This window comes from Megachile rotundata, chromosome 4, assembly GCF_050947335.1.
Source record: "Megachile rotundata isolate GNS110a chromosome 4, iyMegRotu1, whole genome shotgun sequence".
NCBI lineage: Eukaryota > Metazoa > Arthropoda > Insecta > Hymenoptera > Megachilidae > Megachile > Megachile rotundata.
In genome coordinates this window covers 4,562,230-4,584,400 of record NC_134986.1, presented here as the reverse complement: position 1 = coordinate 4,584,400, position 22,171 = coordinate 4,562,230, and the positions used below count along the sequence as shown (strand labels likewise).

The following is a 22,171-nucleotide window of genomic DNA, read 5'->3' as shown; positions in this document are numbered from 1 at the left end:
CCTATAATAGGAGTATTATGAATTTACGATTCGTGAAGGAGAAACAAAAATCATAATAAGGACTTTCACCCAGATGTGAAATAATTATGTGGTAAATGAAATAGTACTACACACGTAAGAGCGTTAAAATATTGTAGAAAGAAAAACAAATAAAATAGTTCTGAATGTCAAAGTTTAATGAACACATCCGATGTGTCCGCGGAGTATAAATAATTAGTGGATGAAGAAATAAGGCTCGTTTTCACGTCATTTCCATCAGAGATCATTTCTTCATGAGCTAAGGAGTACGTCTGTTGGTGTTCATTTTATATTCATATATAGAGAGAGGCAAGGTATTAAACGAGATTGGCGCAGATTCCTTTGGCGCTCTGTCATTTAACATTATCAAGTTGGAATTATCGCATGACACGCATCGACGATTACTGTCAATGTTTGACAAAGCCGATTGCTACTTAAGTCAGTATAATAATGTCCCTCAGAGTCTTGTACGAAGAAAAATTCCGTTATTGCTTCAAGATATCATGCATGATATTTCAAGGCATTCTGACCAGTCAAATCATTGGGATCCTGATTTGATTGGATCAAAGATAGAACGCGTTGATTATCGACGGGTTCGCTGTTGTTCGCATTAAAATAATTAAAAAAATAAGAAAGATTGAATCAAATAATTATATTTTAGATGAATGATACGATACTGGGTATTATTAGGTTATTGCTTATTGACTTATTGATTTTGAAATGTAGAAAGTCTGACGTGATTTTATGACATAATGTTATTACAAGGTAGTACTTATGGTACATTGAGGGGAAGTTTAAAACTCTGTGAACAAGATTATATCGAGATTTTTTTATACTCTTTAAGTAAACTGAGAAAAAAGGAAATTATTAGGTTGAGGAGTGTTTATGTAGAAAATTTCATATGAACAGAGTGATGCCATTTTATGACAGAGAAATAACACAAAATGGCGTGCCTAATACGTTAAATTAAAGCTTGAAGTTTACTGAAAATTACTATGCAAATGCGTTATGAATATTCTTAATATTAGAAGGCTGCAAATTAGAGAAGGAAATTATTAGTTTAAATCAAGTCAATTTTGGAAAGGTAAAAGTCTGACGCCATTTTATAACAGAAAAGTATCGCGATATGATGTGAGTAATATGTTAAATTAAATCTTTGGTTTTGCTTAAAATTACAACGTAATCGCTTCGTTAATATTCTGAATGTCAGCAAAATTATAAATTAGAAAATATATAATCAATCAATCAGATTACATCTGATGATCAATCTTGCAAGATAGAAAGTCCGACGTTATTTCATGACAGAGAAGTATCATAAAATGCCACTTGTGATACGTCAAATTAAAGGTTGAAGGTGGCTGAAAATTACTGTATAAATGCACCATTAATACTTTCAATGTTATTAGAGATAAAAATTAGAAAAGAAAGTTATTAGATTATCACATATAAAATATTTGATTTTGAAGGATAAAAAGTCTAACGCCATTTCATGACAGAAAAGTAACATAAAATGGCACTTGTGACACATCAAATTAAAGCTTAAACCTTGCTGAAAATTACTGTATAAGTGCACCATTAAGAATCTCAAAAAAAAAGACAAAGATATTTGTTACAAGTCAAGTGGGTGACTCCATTTTATAATAAATGTACCACAATATGGCACCTACATATACACCAAATGAAAGCTAAAAGTTTGCATAAAATTGCTAACAAACTTCTACTTAACACCCATAATATAAACAAAAACCGTAAAATCATATGAAACAAAATTACATGACATCAGACGCCATTTTGTGTCACGAAACTGTCACAAGAAGGTATATTAATTTAAAACTCAACGTCTGTATAAAAGAGAGTCATTTTAAACACAGATGTTCATAACGAAACAATGTAGTTCCATCAAAACGTATTATCAAAAGAAGATGATAATTTCAAAGCGGTAAATTACACCGTGATTAATCTCTTGAAGTATAATTACAAGGAATTATCGCGTGACAAGACCGGGAAGAATTCGTATCACGATGTGTTAAGTACACGAACCAGGTGAATGTTATTACCCAAAGCTTCTTTTCATTCCACGGTTGTTAATTAACTCGAATGATCAGGTGTACGTGACCAGCGTTACAGGTTTCGAATCAATTTCCACTGAACACGATCTCGGATCGCAAGAATTTGCTTGAATTTAATTACTCGTCGCATCGGTACAATCCTCCACGAAAAATTCATTTTCATCTTATCGCGTTCAGAGAGCTTCAACGTAAACAAGACAATTTGCAACAGCATCTGGATATTTATGTCGTCCGATTCATCGATAGACACCGAACGATCGATCATCTCTTAATGAGAGTCTGAGTAACGTGCTGGCGAATGATAAGAAATGAGTTAATTAGCATTCCACGGGAGAAAGGCGCGTTTCCAATTATTTTTCTTTCTTTTCTAAACGGATTTAACGTCGACCATTGATCGAGGATCCCGTCAAATTAAGCTGTTTAATAAACCAAGATATCGATGCGCGAATAACGTAGCCCATTTAAAGTTCGCCAGTAAACCGTGTCGAGCAAAAACGTTTCTTAAAAACGAAGATTAATCAAACTCTCATGGAGAGTGTTGCCTCTTAAAAGCGAGTAGCTTAAATGATCGATGTTGCGGGGATCTGTTCGCGATGAAAATTTTTCGAACGTAGATACAATTTATTAGACACCATTTGGATATATGCCAGACGCGAACAACCTTTTTACTTGTGTAATTTGTCTTAAATTCTAGTTTCTTCTTGATAGGATCAAAAAATAGTGACACACCTTACATCCTTGACTTGAGAAGCGTAAATGGATACTTCGAGTGTTATGATACGTTCTAATGAGTTTTATCTTGATGACAATGTGATTCGATGCGTTGTAATCAGTTGTATCTTGATGACGTAGTTTGATGTGTTGTTGTAGGACGAGTTACAGTTAAACAATGTGGTTCGATGTATTGTGATGAGATAAGCTGTATTTTGATGCAGTAGCAATGTGGTTCGTTGTGCTGTAACGAGGTATGCTGTGTATTGATGCAATAACAATGTGGCACAATGTGTTATAGTGCGATGAGTTATATCTTGATGCAATGACAATGTAGTTCGATATGTTATACTGGGATGAGTTATATCTTCGTACAATGACAATGTGGTTCAAGGTGTTATAGTAGGATGAGTTATGTCTTGATGTAATGACAACGTAGTTCGATATGTTATAGTGAGATGACTTACATCTTCGTACAATGACAATGTGATTCAAGGTGTTACAGTAGGACGAGTTAAATCTTGATACGATGATAATGTGATTCGATGTGTTGTAATGGGATGCGTTGTATCTTGATGCAATGACAATGTAGTTCGATATGTTATAGTGGGATGAGTTATATCTTCGTACAATGACAATGTGGTTCAATGTGTTATAGTGAGATGAGTTATATCTTGATACGATGATAATGTGATTCGATGTGTTGTAATGGGATGCGTTGTATCTTGATGCAATAATAATGTGATTAGATGTGTTCTCAAGGCATGAGTTGTATCTTGATGCAATGACAACGTGGCTCAATGTGTTATAGTGAAATGAGTTACATCTTGATGCAATGACAATGTAGTTCGATATGTTATAGCGGGATGAGTTATATCTTCAAACAATGACAATGTGGTTCAATATGTTATAGTGAGATGAGTTATATCTTGATGCAATGACAACGTAGTTCGATATGTTATAGTGGGATGAGTTATATCTTCGTACAATGACAATGTGGTTCAAGGTGTTATAGTAGGATGAGTTATATCTTGATACGATGATAATGTGATTCGATGTGTTGTAATGGGATGCATTGTATCTTGATGCAATAATAATGTGATTAGATGTGTTCTCAAGGCTTGAGATGAGTTATATCTTGACAACAATGTGGTTCGATGTGTTGCATGTTTTATTACTGTGAGTCGAATTTTGATATGTAGCGTTTGAAAATATTATACACTAATGCGTTTAGTCATTACGTAATTTATTTTATAGCGTTCTATTCTAACTGTATTATACCTTACACCTATACTTAAATAGCTCACTGTAAATTATATTTTCAATCCAATAAAAATTGAGATATTGCACTATGCGTTTGAAACTATTATACCCTAAAATTTATTTCAAAATCCTACATCTTCTGTTTAATCACTTCGCATTCACTGTATCTCCCCTAGTTATATCGCCGTTATTTAATCCTGTATTACGCCAGATTCCTATCGTCCGCCCGAGACACAAAACTATTACAACGTGAAAAACGCTGGAATACTTTCAAGCAACTAATGGGTGTTTGGATTCCATGAGCCACCCCGTACGAATACCACGAAGATACGCGGAATGGCGCAAGGAAAGAAATAAATGAGACGACGGAAGTATTGATACTTAACGCGGAGTATGATACAAAGACATTAATCTTGGAAATGGCGTAAGGCTTTTTGCTTGGACAACTTTGAACACTTTGCTTGGTTTCACACACTCGTGTACTTTGAATCAATGCATATCGAGTCGAATGGAGAATACATGTTATTCCAACGTCCCTGCCTGTCTTGGTATTTTATGTCGTACCGTGGTGCACACTTTAAACATAGAATTAATGAGGTATGAACATATTTCGACTCTTATAGCGAACGTTTAAAAAAGGTTCATCGAAAGTTCAGCCATCTTCGCTTCCCTTGTTTGGCAGGATTTTGCTACCAATTATCACTGAAAGAAGAGGTTTATTTTTAATGAAAAGTGAGGTTATGATCGTTGCTTTGTAACCTAACCTCACTTTCTTGTAACTTCTGAGAAATTAGTCTGTTTTTCAATCCTTGGAATGTATAGTCACGATATAAGTGAAATTTTGGTAATTGTATAGAAGAGTATAATATCTCAGATTTCCATATCACTACTCTGTGTGTAAACTATATTGACTTGTTCTCCTTCAAATATCTTTAGTACATTCGAGTATATATTTCAAAGTGACATATTCTGCTATATGTTTATATTATATACTAAAAATTTAGCTTCAGTATTTTACATGTATCTTAAAAACTAAGGTCCACAGGTGATTACATATGCAAACTAAATTATTCAGAATGTCATTCTTGACAATATACTTCCAGAACACTAAAATTGATGAAGTGAATGTCCTTCAGTAAATAATTACTATATTATTAACATTTTTGCAAATATCTCCGAAAACAAGGCCGATCGGCGGTTATATATAGAGAGAAAAGTTGTTCAGAATATTAACCTCGACAACATATTTCAAGATCATTAAAATCGGTATGATATGTGCCCTTCTACAAATAATTATCGTGTCAGCAATATTTTTGCGGATATCTCCGAAAATAAGGCCCACCGGTGGTTATATATGAAGAGAAGAATTGTTCAGAATATTTTTCTTGATAACATACTTCAAGGTCATCGAAATCGATCGAATATGTGCTTTTCTACAAATAATAACCCTGTCAGTAATATATTTGTGGATATCTCCGAAAATAAGGCCCACCGTCGGCTATATATAGAAAGGAAAGTTGTTCAGAATATTGACCTTGATAACATATTTCAAGGTCATCGAAATCGATCAAGCGTGTGCCTTTCTACAAATAATTACCTTGCCAGCCATATTTTTCCGAATATCTCCGAAAATAAGGCCCACCGGTGGTTATATATAAAGAGAAAATTTGTTCAGAATATTGTCCTTGGAAATATATTTACAGATCATCGGAATCGGTACAATGGATCCGTCCTTATAAATTTACCAAAATTCGTTCCTGACATCGTCCTTCCGACCTAAATGCGTGAACAGTTATTTATACCTCGCTGCCACTTTACACAAAAGTACTTGGCATTCAAAGGGTTCACCTAAAACAATGTTCTACAAAACGAAGAAGGGACAACAGGTCATTGTACACGATTGTAGTGATCTTTTAAGGGCATTGACCAGCCGTGGAGTATCACTCTTGCAATTGTTCGATTGTCCTGACGCGTGCTTATGCGTGCACTGGCCTTAATTCGACGGTCGTTTATGGTGACTCACTTTCTCGTACGTCATTTGTGTCCACGGGACAGACGAATATTATTACCCTAATAGCCAGCCATAACCTTTGCGCGCCATTGCGTGTTAATTCCTTCCGCAGAGATTTGCATTTGGTACATAATCTCTCGGTCTGTAAAAAATCCCTCGCTATTTCTTGCACGTTCTACAGTACAGTCATGTTGTATGTTATATTGCCGGGGCTGTGGGTGCAGGGTTTAGGGTTGGCAATATAGTCGGTTGGAAAGATTTCTACTTTTACATTGCGACGGTTTTGTATCTTGCGTTATAAAACGGATAAGTGTCGTTCAGTACGTGAAAGTTATAGATAAGAACGAGTGGTAATGACGCAAGACAATGTAATATGCGATATAACGTGTTGTGATGTAACGCGTTATGGAGCAGTCTATTGTAGTATAACTCGATAAGATATACTGCATATGTGATACAACGTGTTGTGATGTAACGCGCTATGGAGTAGTCTATTGTAGTATAACTCGACAAGATATAATGCATATGTGATACAACGTGTTGTGATGTAACACGCTATGGAGCAGTCTATTGTAGTATAACTCGACGAGATATAATGCATATGTGATATAACGTGATGTGATGTAACGCGCTATGAAGCAGTCTATTGTAGTATAACTCGACAAGATATAATGCATATGTGATACAACGTGTTGTGATGTAACGCGCTATGAAGCAGTCTATTGTAGTATAACTCGACAAGATATAATGCATATGTGATACAACGTGATATGATGTGACGCGCTATGGAGCAGTCTATTGTAGTATAACTCGATAAGATATAATGCATATGTGATACAACGTGTTGTGATGTAACACGCTATGGAGCAGTGTATTGTAGTATAACTCGACAAGATATAATGCATATGTGATACAACGTGATGTGATGTAACACGCTATGGAGCAGTCTATTGTAGTATAACTCGACAAGATATAATGCATATGTGATACAACGTGATATGATGTGACGCGCTATGGAGCAGTCTATTGTAGTATAACTCGATAAGATATAATGCATATGTGATACAACGTGTTGTGATGTAACACGCTATGGAGCAGTGTATTGTAGTATAACTCGACAAGATATAATGCATATGTGATACAACGTGTTGCGATATAACACGTTATGATGCAATCTATTGTAACACAATGTGACAAGATATCAGGCCTTGCGATATAACGCGTTATGATATAACGTCTTATGATGATATCTCTTATGCTGCAATGTGATAGGATAAAAGGGACTGTTATATAATGCATTGTGATGCAGTATGAAGAAATATAGCGTATTGTCATGTAAATGTATTGTTATACGTTACAATATGTACCTGTACATATGACATGTGGCGATATGTATGATAGTAAAGCTGATACTATGATTTTGTGCGGGAGAGGTGTTTGACTGCTCCTGCTGACAAATTTGAAGATTGAGGAATTTGCAAGTTTTAAATTTGGTTTATTAAAGATTTGGAATTATGCAAATTTGGGACTTTGAGATTAGGAAAATTTCTAGTTTTGAAATTTGGTAATTTAGAAATTGAGAACTTTGCAAATTTAAGAGTTTGGGAATTCGACACTAGGGAATTTGGAAATATGGTACATTAGAAAATTAGAACTATGTTAATTTAAGAATATAGGAATTTGAGACTAGGAAAACTTCTAGTTTTGAAATTTGGTAATTTAGAAATTGGGAACTATGCAAATTTGAGTGTTTAGGAATTTGGAAATATGGTACATTAGAAATTTGGAACTGTATTAATTTAAGAATGTAGGAATTTGAGACTAGGGGATTTTATAGTTTTAAAATTTGGTAATTTAGAAATGTGAAACTTTGCAATTTTTAAAATTTTGATATTTACAACTTGAGAAATTGAAAGTTTTAAAGTTTGAATATTTAGAGGTTTGAAAATAAAATTTATAGAAGTTTAGGATTATAGAAATTTTAGAACTTATAAATTCGTGAATTTACTCTTTTAGAAATTTTAGAATTTAAAAATCTTAAAATTTAGAAATTCAGAAACTTAGAAATTCACGAGTTTTGAATTTTAGAATTTTAAAATTTACAAATGTTCATCAATTTCCCGCAACCCACAAGAACTCGCTAATTTTTACAAAAATTCCACAAAAGACCTAATATTCACTAAAAACGGCAATATAATAAGAGTCCACTACAATTACTACTCTTACCTTTTCCCAGAAATCCAATGCAACCGCTCTACCAAACATACACAAATAAAAATAAAAATTACGATTAACATACCATCTCAAATCCCAGGTACCGTTCTCAACGCTGATTATTGCGCGCATATCCGCAAGTTACGCTGAGCCTACCACAGAGTGGTTGCTGTCCACTTAAAAAAATTCGTGTTTCCGATCTGTCCCTCACTTAAAACTTTTTTCTCATATTCTACACATAATAAAGCATCATTTAAGCAAAAAAAAATCGATTTTTTTAAAATTCTAGAGTGGCGTTACCCCTTAAAGAAATTCCAAAGACATTCTCACGCGAACCAGCAAGATTCGATGAAAATATGATCGATATAAATCAGAATTTAAAGACGGAACGTGTCTGTTCGTTCATTGCACTTTCACCGTTGTTCCAGACGTCTCTGATCATTTTCCAGACGACATCTTTCGGTTCGATTATCCCCGGCTCTCCAATTTGTACACGGCTTATTCCATGAGTAACGGGCAGCTTAACCTCTTCGGTGTGAAAGAATATGAAACGCAAATGTCGTTTCCGATAAATGTCAAACGTAAACGCAGCCTTGGGCAATCTGTTCTATCGCCGTATCTCGTGTCGTTTCATTCTCTTGGTCGTGCGTCCTCGTTGAAATACCAAGGGAAATAGAAAAAAGGTAAAAGAAATGATCGACTGTCCGCTTGTTCATTACAGCGGCAGAGAACTAGTTTCGTCAAAGAGATATCTGTAATTACGTGTCAAATTTGTGCCTGTCAAAAATTCGACTGGCACTACTTGTCCTTTCACGATCTTTCGGAACATGTTATGGTTGCTTGCGAATCTATTACAATATATTACAGATAAATTGATTATAACCTATTATTAGTAGCAAATCCATTAAGCAGATCGAAATATGTAAATCTATTGTAAATCTATTAAAATTTATTTGGATCGATTAGTACATGTAAATCTACTAAATCTATTAATAGAAATTAGTTTTGAAAATATATGAAATCTTTCAAATGTATTAAAATGTGCTATTACTTGTAGATTTGTTAAAATTTATTTAAGTCTATTAATACCTGCAAATCTACTAAATCTACTAATAGAAATTAATTTTGAAATATATATGAAATCTTTCAAATGTATTAAAATGTGCTGTTACTTGTGGATTTGTTAAAATTTATTTAAGTCTATTACTACTTGCAAATCTACTAAATTTATCAATAGAAATTAATTTTGAAAATATATGAAATCTTTCAAATGTATTAAAATGTGCTGTTACTTGTGGATTTGTTAAAATTTATTTAAGTCTATTACTACTTGCAAATCTACTAAATTTATCAATAGAAATTAATTTTGAAAATATATGAAATCTTTCAAATGTATTAAAATGTGCTGTTACTTGTGGATTTGATAAAATTTATTTAAATCTATTACTACCTGCAAATCTACTAAATCTAATAATAGAAATTAATTTTGAAAATATATGAAATCTTTCAAATGTATTAAATTGTGCTGTTACTTGTGGATTTGTTAAAATTTATTTAAGTCTATTACTACCTGTAAATCTACCAAATCTATTAATAGAAATTCAATTACTTGAAAATCTAAAAGATTTATTAAAATTTGTAACTGTTTGCTAATCAATGATGTCAGTAATTGTAGCAGCAGGTTTATTAAAATCTACAGTTGTCAATATAATAAATCTAAAATCTACTGCTATCTGTACATCTAATTAATCTGTTAATCTTCTAAATCTATTGAATCTATTAATCTTATAAATCCATCGAATCCATTAAAACCTATTATTGCTTGCAAATCTACAAAGTCTATTAAAACCTATTAATCACATCTATCCAGTCTATTACAACCTATTAATCATGTAAACATAATAAATCTATTAGAATAATCTACGACTAAGAAATTTCTTATTACTCGAAAGCCTATTAAATCTATCAAAACCTGTTATTACCCGCAAGTCCCTTAAATCAATTAAATGTTATGCGAGAACAAGTTGTAGATTGAGCAGCACATCTCGATTACGTAACGATAAACACATTTCCTGGAAAGGAAGTTCTACTACTTTTCCCCAATTGCATCACGAGAATCCAGCAAATCAGATTCCGGAATGATGGATATTACAGTCACGTTCGTAGAAAATGCGACATGGGTCTGGGTTATCGATAAAACAGTTCATTATACCGTTCGAACGCAGATGCAGTCGTAAAATATCACGGTTCTCTTTCCCGTGGAGATCCAGATCAAGTCTGGACATCGTCACCGGGTTCCCTTTCCGAAAAGCGACCAGTAAACATTTACCGAACGATTCGAAAATACATGTATCAAGTAAAGAATGCCAGACAAAGCGCAGAATACGCTTAAACGGTTCGTGTCACTTATCATTTTACACTCGACTTTTCACCCTTCTTCAACGCCGCCACGATACTGTTGCAGTATCGGGTTTCGTCTTCTATGCAGTCCGGGAACTTTGTACCTTTTTTGTCCCTACGTCTCCGGAGGGCTGTTGGTACCGTCACAGTGACTTCTTTCATCGCAAAATTCTGACAAACGAACATACTTTTCCCTCATTGAAGCGTTAATTACTTCTTCTTTATGAACGCACAATCATTTCAGCGAAAGGTGCAGTTCTTCTGGGCGGTTCCACATTACGTAATGAGTGCTGTGGAGGCTTCTTTTGTTTGAAAGGTCAAGCAGGAAGAGAAAACACTCGTAATTTGCTTTATACTTTGGAAGAATACTGCAAAAATCGAGGGAGAGCCAGGGAGAGCTAGGAGGAGCTCAGAGAAAGTTTAATGCAGAAACGTTAATTTTTATAAAGGCAGACAATTGTACTATTTTTCGTTTTTAGGTAATTTAAAATATTAGTGTACATGTGTCTTCCATGTGGAGGGAAGGTTGATGAAACCATCTCTCTAGGGATGTCAGGGTACATACAGTTTTTGTTCTTTCCCAACGGTTTTCTAGGACATAATCTATACATTCGGACGCAATGAAAGCTTTTTTTACGAGGGTAGAAAGAGCACTTATTGTTTGCTTTCGATTTTGCGAGAATTCTATGAGAATCGAGGGAGAGCCAGGAAAAGCTAGGGAGAGTCCAACGCAGAACCGCCCCAGTTTTCATAGATAGCAGCTATAGACAAGCATTATTTTCTACTTCTTATGTAGGTTATAATGTTAGTGATATGTGTCTCACATGAAGAATAAGTGTTAAATTGAAGAAACTGTCTTTAGGGGTATCAAGATCCACACACAATAAATAGTTTTCGTTCCTTCTTGACGATTTTCCAGTGCATGACCTATTTCTTCGTATGCAAGGAAAGGTGTTTTTGTTTACGATGACAAGGAGAAAGAGAAAGCACCACTCATTTGTTTTCTATCGTGCGAGAATTTTGCGAGAATCGAGGGAGAACCAGGGAGGGCCAAGGAGAGCTCAACGTGAAACCACCTCAATTTTCACAGTTAAATACTATAGGCAAGTATTTCTTTTCTACTTTTTATGTAAGTTGTAATATTAGTGATATACATATGTGTCCCATATGCAGAATAAGTGTTAAACTGAAGAAACCATACTAAGGGGTATCAAGATCGATACATAATAAATAGTTTTTGTTCTTTCTTGACGATTTTCCAGTGCATGACCTGTTTCTTTGCATGCAAGGAAAGGTGTTTTTGTTTACGATGACAAGTAGAAAGAGAAAGCACCACTCACTTGTCTTCGATCGTGCGAGAATTTTGCGAGAATCGAGGGAGAGCCAGGGAGAGCTTAGCACGGAACCACCTCAGTTTTTACAGATAAATTCTATAGACAACCATTCTTTTCCTACTTTCTACGCAATGTAGATCAGAAATAATGTACATATATATACTTTATGATGTAAGGGTTGTCTCAAGGGTATAACAGACTGTTCATACAGGAAGTTGATCTTCCACTTCACATATTTTACGATTGTTTGAAATCGCCTAATTCTGCACTCGTGGTATTGTTCGGCCAGCAAATTCGAATATTTTGACGAACCGTTATTTGTTTGCACAGTTTTCCACGTAAGTAAACGTTGTCCATGCGAGCACAAGCCTGCGCTCGATCTCTGTCCTATCGCGCCCCATGCTTGTATGGAGATTTGAAACGATCCACGGGAATCGTTGTGGCGCATTGTGTTTAGATTCAACGGTGATTTACGGCTACGGTGTTTCAACCCGTGTTTCGTTGCACGTACTTAGGTACGCGAGAGCGGTACATGTGCGAGCTCGCGTGTTTTATCGGTTTCTCGGACTTTTTCATGGTCTCCTATGCAGGTATCCCGTTTGAACGTTCGATGCTGGTCGTGAACGTCGGTTTCACACCACGCCACACCGTTATCGACGAAATCGTTGACACCGTAACGTCGTTATTTTTCTGAATTCCTTCACAACAGAGACTAGGCATGCGAAACGTGAATGGTTTTCCCTATTGCACACGAAAAGTGCTGCAACATTTGTTGCGGGGAACAACCGCTACCGGTGGAATGGTCACCATTCTTATTGCCTCTTACTACGGTACATTGTAGTAAACGTTCAATTTCTTTTTCTTACGTTAAGATTCTGTTTAACTAACTAATTATTGTCTTTGAAGTTATATTAATATAAACTGTTTCAAATTGGTCCATATGTTCCTTATTTTGAATTACGAAATTTGTCAAAATGCTTATTTTAAATCAGTGTGTCAGTGTTAAACAATTCTCAAACCTAACTAAATATGTCCCTATAAAAGTCAGTAACTCACTCAGAGATGCAAGTGTTCAATTGTGAACGTCAAATACCTAATTATTAACATTTTATTCAAAAATTAATATCTCCAAACGGTACAATGTAGAAAAATAAACCTGTGATTAACCTCTTCGTTAAATTTTAAGCTACAATCAACCTCCAGTATTAATTTAGCTTATAGTAATTTCGGAAATATTTGCATGGAAATGTGACAAATTAAACAATAAGCAATAATTTTCATTTTACGCAGTATGTCGGAAAAATAACGGAACTTTTTAAATTCAAGGAAAACTACTAGCGCTATTTATTAAAACAGTATGTCATCTGAGAACAGTGTACTTCCCCTACAAAACACTACAATCATTATTGGAATCGAGCAACGAATTGTAAGCTTATAGCGTTTAGTGCGACAGAACCTTTCGTCAGCGTGTCACTAAATCACGGGCAAGCGCAACAAATTGCTCGCGTTGAATATTCCGAGGATCTTATCAATACAGCCAGACGAAACTGTACATTCCTGGAATCAATTGCAACTAGTGATGAGACTTGGTGCTTCAAGTATGAACCTCGAGCAAAGCGCCAAAGTGCTGCGTGAAAATCTCCAGGCTCTCCAAAATCAAAAAAATTGCGATTCCAGAAGTTCCGAGAGAAGACAATGTTAATTTGCGTTTACGATTCTAAATGAATTATGCTTCGGGAATGCGTTCCACAGGGACAAAATGTTAATGGCAAATATTATCTGGGTGTTATGGAACATTTGCGGAAGAGAATCGTTCGTGTGAGGCCCGAATATCGAGCACCGGGAAATTGGTTTCTGTTGCACGATAACGCACCATGTCACAGAACTGTCGCTGTTCGTGAATTTTTGGCGGAAAAACAAGTCTGCGTGCTCCAAAATCTTCCAAATTCGCCTGACTTATCTTCATGTGATTACTTCCTTTTTCCAAAACTGAAATTAGCTATAAAAGTAACGTTTTATGACACTGTTACACAAGTCCAGGCAGCTGTGACAAGGGTGTTTGAAGCGATTCCGCAAAACGACATGAAAAAATCTATCTTAACGTTGTGTGAGCGTGCCCAGCGGTGTATTGATTCGGAAAGGATATATTTTGAATAAAAAAAATTAATTTAGGCAAAATAACTAATTCTTTTCTTTTTATTTAAAAAGTTCCGTTATTTTTCTGACATACTGTGCATTTAGTAAATAATTTAAGAAGAACAAAGATTAATTAAACAAGAGAATCGAAATACGATACAATTAATACAGATTCTGAAAGCTTGTCCACAAAAGGGCTAATTTTGGTACCAGAAAGGGGACAATTTTGTCCCTTTAATGGGGTCAATTTCGTTTTTCGACTCACCGCCATTATGACAGTCAGCCACGCGACACTATAGACACCATGGCAGGTTGTTCGGCTATATCGAGTTTCGTCCCATTACACCTCCCATGCATTTATTACGGGTTTCCTCTGTCTTTCTTCGGGGACAAGCAACGGGAGACCCTCTCGATCCCTTCTCACTCATCAACGTCTTGTATTCCAGTCATTCTACTCGCGTGCAATCAGAACTATGCGTGCGATGACGTCTTCATTCATAAAAGGGACCTGGATCCCAACACTTTTTACCTTACTTTTTTTTCCCTCTGCTGTTAATTGATCCAAAGTGGCTCTCTGAGCTTACAACACGCTCCCAAAGGGAATAAAAGGTCCACGACATCGATATTTAGGATTAAAGGACTTTGATAAGATTGAGATATATAAAAGTGCTGATGACATCGCTATTAACACTTTGAGTCGAAAATAAATCATTAAATATTCTACAAATATTTGATACAAATTATTTCAACAGGAGGATAAATATAGCTTTTGCATTAATATCGGATATTTTTATATATAGATTTTAATATGTGCAATTTTTATTTTCAAAACGTGATTTTATGCAAAAATGGAAATTTGAGATGTTACTAAGAAACATGAAATATTACAAGTAATAATATATTATAATATGAAATAAAAAATATGAAATATAATATAAAATATGAAATTGTTACAGGAAGATATAGTAGTAGATATAGTAGACTCTCGTTATACTGCCAAAAACTAAGTTGTATAAATTATTGACTATGGCGTTTGATCGCGCAATGATGCTGCATATGGTATGATACAATGCATGATACAACGCATGGAGATTTTATGCGTGGCGATATAACGCGAGGAAATGGAACCCGTGCTGATATACTGCACGAAGATAGAAACCGTAACAGTATAACTATTAGAAATAGAACACGTGGTGATATAACACAGGATGATACAGCGTATGACTATTTAATACATGGCGATATAACGCGAGAAAATAGAACCCGTGCTAATATACTGCACGAAGATAGAAACCGTAACAGTATAACTATTAGAAATAGAGCACGTGGTAATATAACACATGATGCTACAGCGTATGACTATTTAATACATGGCGATATAACGCGTGGCTATGCACCGCGTGGAGATGCAGAATTTACAGGAATCCAGAAAATTGGAATTTCTAATATTTAAAAATTTAAGAATATCAAAATTATAAATTTAAATTTGCGAATTTAAAAATGCACACGTATAATTACATGTGTCCGTCGTTTCAAAAGAAGAAAACGTACATTTAAAAATTTTGTTGTTAAATTAAACTGTTACACGCGACGACAGTCTCTAGAATAGATTGTCAAGCCTTGAAGCAATCCATCATAAGCAATTGATGAACAAAATAAATTTCAATTGAATAACCTTGCCACGTAAGTTAGTTACTCGTAACATCTTGAATTCGTTGGTTTAACAGGGCACAACACACTTTCACGTGGTTCATACATCAAGCCTTTAAACGTTCTTAAACTGGGAGCAACATAACCTATTAAGAGGTTAACCTCGACTTGTACATATTTGCATGCAGTATAGTTCCCTTAATTAATCCTGAATTACGGCTTCTTGTCACGTACAATAGTTCTTGCAACGCGGGAAAACATTTAATCGTCGTAGTCATTGTAATTTCTTAGGTTATGGCAAATTGAAGATTACACGGTATCTGTTGTTCACGGTAAGCAATTATACTCGTATAATTAAGGATGTTAATAAAAAAAGGCAAAAAAAATATTTCTCATACGTCCATTAATCTGGAAATTCTTATCCATAGGGAACAGTGTCGTCTTCTTTGGTCTTTCTAGAAAGAAAAAAAAAGAAAATAAAAATGTACCTGGCGCTTCGAAATAATGTAACAATTTAATTAATAATAATTCTTAGATGGTCAGCTATTTTATTTTTTCTTAAGCTCTTAATTATTCTGTTCCAATTATTTTAAAAGATTCAAGGAAAATCAGGTTATACTTCATTCTTACTTCCCTTGATTTATGTAGGAAGTTTAGTCGTTTAACGAGGTTACAGTTTTTAATTAATGTAGCGATTAATTGCTTGTAGAAAATTTTAATTAAGGATATGTTTTTCAAAAATTACTTTTTCCCTTAATTTATGTACAGTATCATGGTTGGGGAGTAATTGAAAATTTGGAAACTTACAGCTTAGTAATTTTAAGAGTTTAGTGAAAATCTAAGAACATAATTTCAATGAGAGCTTAGTAAAATTCCCAGGAAAACCAAGTGAAATTTCAAGAACCTAATCAAATTCTAAGAAGAGCCCAGACAAAGCCTAATAAAATTCTAAAAAAAGAGAACTTGTAAGCTTGCTCCCAAATTCTAAAGAAATCTAGATAACCTAGACACAACCCCGGGAAAATCTGAAGATCATGAGATTCCTAGCGAACAAGAAAGTTCTAATCGTTGCTATTCTTTCCCGAGCGAATCTGCAAAAGTATCAGCATGTTGGTGAGCAGCGTCGCAGTGGCGACATCATCAGATAAGCGTCCCACAAGAAGGTAGAGAAGAAAAGTCGAAAGAAGCAACAGTGGTTGTCATTAACATTTCAAAAGGATTTTTCACCGGCGTATTGGAAGAAGAAACTGTACGAGGTATGGCAGTTGCTCGCGTGGTGGCGAGCTATCAATTTAATCGTTCCCCAATGAATGGACGGATCGGTTTTCTTAAAGTGCCGGTTTTCTCCGCGAGCTCAGGCATTTCTTGACCCCCCTTTAAGACGGTGTTATCCTCCTCGTGTGTATACGATTTGTCCAACGTTTCTTAGTGCCTCGTATATTCGTGCCGTGGCGCACCCTTAAATTATGCGCGCAATTACGCTTACCTGCATCTTCCGACGGCGCAACGCACACTAGAATGTGAACGAAACCGAAAGAAATCTGACGCGCGCGGAACAGAGACAGAGGGTATATCTTCGAGATTGCTTCTCTTCGCACTGTGCCCGGTGATTCTCCCGTTTTTTGCGAGGTGTTAATGACGAGCACAAGTGGATGGTATCGGCTGGCCGAGTGCTCTCGAGTTAGCGATATATGTACGGGGGCTGGACAAAATAAATGGAAACACTGCGTACGTTTAAGTACGGTAGAACTGTTTAAAAAACAGTGATATAAACAACTTCTCTTTAATCGTTTCTGTGCGTCGTAAGAAACGTTTCAGAAGACGGCGAACTATTTAAAATACACTGTATGTCAGAAAAATAACGGAACTTTTTAAATAAAAAGAAAAGAATTAGTTATTTTGCCTAAATTAATTTTGTTTATTCAAAATATATCCCTTCCGAATCAATACACCGCTGGGCACGCTCACACAACGTTAAGATAGATTTTTTCATGTCGTTTTGCGGAATCGCTTCAAACACCCTTGTTACAGCTCCTTGGATTTGTGTGACTGTGTCATAAAATGTTACTAATTTTAGTTTTGGAAAAAGGAAGTAATCACATGGAGATAAGTCAGGCGAATTTGGAGGATTTTGGAGCACGCAGACTTGTTTCTTCGGCAAAAATTCACGAACAGCGACAGTTCTGTGACATGGTGCGTTATCGTGCAACAGAAACCAACTTCCCGGTGCTCGATATTCGGTCCTCACACGAACGATTCTCTTCCGTAAATGTTCCATAGCACCCAGATAATATTTGCCATTAACATTTTGTCCCTGTGGAACGATTTCCCGAAGCATAATTCCTTTAGAATCGTAAAAGCAAATTAACATTGTCTTCTCTCGGAACTTCTGGAATCGCAATTTTTTTTATTTTGGAGAGCCTGGAGATTTTCACGCAGCACTTTGACGCTTTGTTCGAGGTTCATACTTGAAGCACCAAGTCTCATCACTAGTTACAATTGATTCCAGGAATGTACAGTTTCGTCTGGCTGTTTTGATAAGATCCTCGGAATATTCAACACGAGCAATTTGTTGCGTTTGCCCTTGATTTTGTGACACGCTGACGAAAGGTTCTGTCGCACTAAACGCTATAAGTTTACAATTCGTTGCTCGATTCCAATAATGATTGCTGTGTTTTGTAGGGGAGGTGCACTGTTCTCAGATAACATACTGTTTTAATAGGTAGCGCTAGTAGTTTTCCTTGAATTTAAAAAGTTCCGTTACTTTCCCATTATACTGTGTAAAATGAAAATGATTGCTTATTGTTTAATTTGTCACATTTCCATGCAAATATTTCCGAAATTACTATTTGCTAAATTAATACTGGAAGTTGATTGTAGCTTAAAATTTAACGAAGAGGTTAATCACAGGATTATGTCTCCACGTTGAGCCATTTGGAGGTATTAATTTTTGAACAAAATGTTAATAATTAGGTATTTGATGTTTACAATTGAACATTTGCATCTCTGAGTGAGTTACTGATTTTTCTAGGGACATATTTGGTTAGGTTAGCTAGGTTCCTTAGCGTTTTATTTTGCTACATCGTCATTTTCCCTAAAAAAAAACTAGGAAAAGTTGGTACCTTACTAGTGTCTGTACCAAGAAGAAGAGTAACTTATTAATCTTGTCCTATGAATCTATAAACCTTCCTGTTTCCATTAAAAGTAGTTAGACCAATATTTCTATAACCCGTTGACGGTTATATAAACGTCGGGACTTTCCCTAGAGAACACTGTTATTCTCTACGTCTTCAGATAAAGAACTATTTCTTAAACCCCACGTGTGCGTAGCACATATAAATTTGAAGCTGTGCACAGTCGCACGCATAAATCGCGCGTAACCCTCGGGATACGCTTGCAGAGGCAGAGAACGTAGAGGTATGCAAGCAGTTGAAGAGAAACGAAGAAAGTCGGAAGAGAAGATGAAGATGGAGCAGAGAGAGGAGAGAGAGAGACGAGAATCCTGCGTGTTCAAACAAAGGTGAGTCTGCAAGTTGCACCTCGGCTGCAGGTACTCTGTACTCCGCTACCTTTCTCTTCTTTTTCTCGACCCCTTGCACGTCCTCTCTCTATGATTTTATCTTCCTTTTGCCAATGTTACACGCCGCGAAGGTTACATCCGGCCAAATATCTTGTTGCCAGGTGTACAAAGCGTTCCTTCGCTAGACTGTTCCTTCTTTTCCCCTGCGGGAATTGATATTTCGTATCGAAACTGTCAGGTGACGCCTGGTAATCGAAACCAATGCTCCGCCATGTTGGTTTCGGGTGGCGCGAAAATTTGAATCCATTACGCGAAGACAAATTTTCGTTAAAAGGTAAAGAGACAAATTTCGTCGTTGGTTTATGATTCAATTTAGTACTTATTTAAATTTCAAGTATAAATATTTAATTTGTTGAAGTGTCAATTTTGTTATGAACAATAAATATTTTCAAACGTTCGTTTAAATCCCTTTCAATTAGTGTTCCAAATTTCATCAAATTAACTTCAATTAAACTAAATAAAAATAAATTCAATGTTATAACAAATTAGTTATAAGATTTGTCCAGTAACATTATAATAATACCTCAGACAAATTTAAAGTTCACCATCATTTTGAGTCACAGTCGATTTAGACCAAAATGGCGGAAAACTTTCCTCTCTCTCGAAGGATTACGAAGTTCGTAATTTATCCCTCTGGAAGTATGACACATCTTCCCAAACTTTCATTGCGCAAACGATCGTTGCGTTAGAAAAGAAATCAAGGTGAAAGGTTCGAATTTGAAACGAACCCGCGCCGTGTTTGTGAACGGTGATAGATCGAGTTACATTACAGTGATTAAAGAGAACGTTATCAAGCGTCAGCTACCTTTTGTATTAATCCTTGAAGTGCTCATTCCGGTCAATCCGTTCTGTAACTTTTCACTGTCGATTTTATCTATCATCCTCTCGGACGTAACGGCTTTATAACTAATAGTACCTGTCCGAAAGCTGAAAACTTCGAAGCTAGAAATACCGTTGTCGATTGGTATTTACATTACTCGGATGGAAGCTGAAGGCTGCTTCCTTTTTCTTTCGTTTCCCCTTAGAAATTTGCTGGGAGCTAGCAGCGAAGTGAAAGATACGTTCAAACGAGAAGTTAGATCGGACCGGGAGCCAAATTAAATTTTCTTGCCAATCCTGTTACTATAAAGGAGCAGGATGCCAAATTGCATCTTTGTAATGCTCCGCAGAGTGTGTGGAACACTCTTGTATCTATCTGTTATGTCTAACGGCGATGTTTCGAGGAAATAACGTGGGTTATCCGACATTTTTACGTTAACAAAGGTATATTCAGGTTTTAGTTGCAGATATTGGATACTTTGTGTCGTTATCTTCAATTTATTGTATCTTTAGAGATATTCTTTGAGAGGTTATGAAACTGGACCTTTTATGCTCAAGTTTACCAAATATAACGTTGCAACATTTTAATTGTTATTTTTAAATGGTTGATTATCATTCTGTTAATTTGCCTGATAGATTAATAGGTAATTTGCAAGTCTGTTAACACTCGGGTGCCAACTACACAAGTAATTGGTACCAAAGTTATTCAGAAATAAAAAAATTGTTCGTTCAAAGTTGTTCGTTCAATTTTTCTACCTGTTAAACCAGTTATTCTCCAACATTTTCGTTTTATTTCAAGTTTGTATATAAAAATTATCCCGACATCGTGTACATTTTATTACTACGTCACGGATACCGGAGATGTAACTCAAGTTTGCCTAGAAATTACTCGACACTGACTTTAAGCTACTTATTCAAATTCTAATTGGCTTGGAAGTTTAGTTACCTTAGGCCCACGATTATGCTAAATCTTGTATTCCGAAAGCGTATTTTGTTTCGGAGCGCCTGTCAGGGCTGGATAATTGGTTCAATCTGATTAACCAAATCCTTTATGCTAGAACCCTCTCTCATACTGAACCGTTATTTTTGCATAATTTCTACAAACATTTGCCCGAAATGGCTTTACTTAATAGCTTTTCGTTATCCCTTTAATATTAACAGCCGTTTGATATCATTTTGCGATAAAGAAACGCTACGATCAATAAATATGAAACCAAATAAATTTATGGCTCTCATTTGTTATCCGTAATGCGAATATTAATTTAACACGCGTTACATGATTAAAACCTTCTGTTACTATATTCGGTATAAAATTGACAATCTACCCTAAAAGTACACGTGAATTTTGATCACTACAAACTGTTTTATAAACATCAGTATCAGATCAGTGATGATACGATTTATGCTTTAAAAAAATTATTATAATTAGTTTGTATAATCATTTTTAGCAAATGTTAAGCTTTAAATTGATGTTGTACAAGTACTGATTTGTAATGCTTTCATGTCATCAAGTTGTGTTATTGATGTTACGGAATTAATTCATATGCAACAACCTAATATATGAAAATCACTATTTTGTAGTATTTTTAGTTGAGACTTTAAATGATTTGCAATCAATCATTTCATTCTCAAGAATCGAATATATCCAAATCACAATTTTGTAGAATTTTTAGAGCAGACTTTAGACGATTTGTAATCAGTCATTTTAGTCTCCAGAACCTAATATAGCACTATTTAGTACTATTTTTAGATGAGAATTTAAACGATCTAAAATCAATCATTCCACACTCAACACCTTTACATATGGTACTTTACTGTATATGCAGTATTTGATAATACACGTGGAAGACTTTATTCCCACTAGGTCATTTTATCGGGCGTAAAATGCAATTTTCTCAAGAAAGAATTTTCGTGACGAGGGCTTAGACTTGTGAAGCAATGAAATGAACACAACCCCGTCGAAAGA

At 35.3% G+C, this 22,171-nt stretch overlaps 1 protein-coding gene across 3 annotated transcripts in view; it reads right to left on the bottom strand.

Moving 5' to 3' along the window:
- The window catches only part of LOC100875766 (netrin-1), a 185,507-nt gene that overhangs the window by 51,489 nt on the left and 111,847 nt on the right, over positions 1–22,171 (bottom strand). For 2 of the 3 annotated variants that reach the window (XM_076531187.1, XM_012294484.2), the window contains exon 3: positions 16,205–16,261. The exons of the other annotated variant lie outside the window; for it this stretch is intronic. In XM_076531187.1, coding sequence (XP_076387302.1) covers positions 16,205–16,261 — 57 coding nt within the window. The remainder of the gene's footprint in view (positions 1–16,204; positions 16,262–22,171) is intronic. 3 annotated transcript variants of the gene reach the window in all.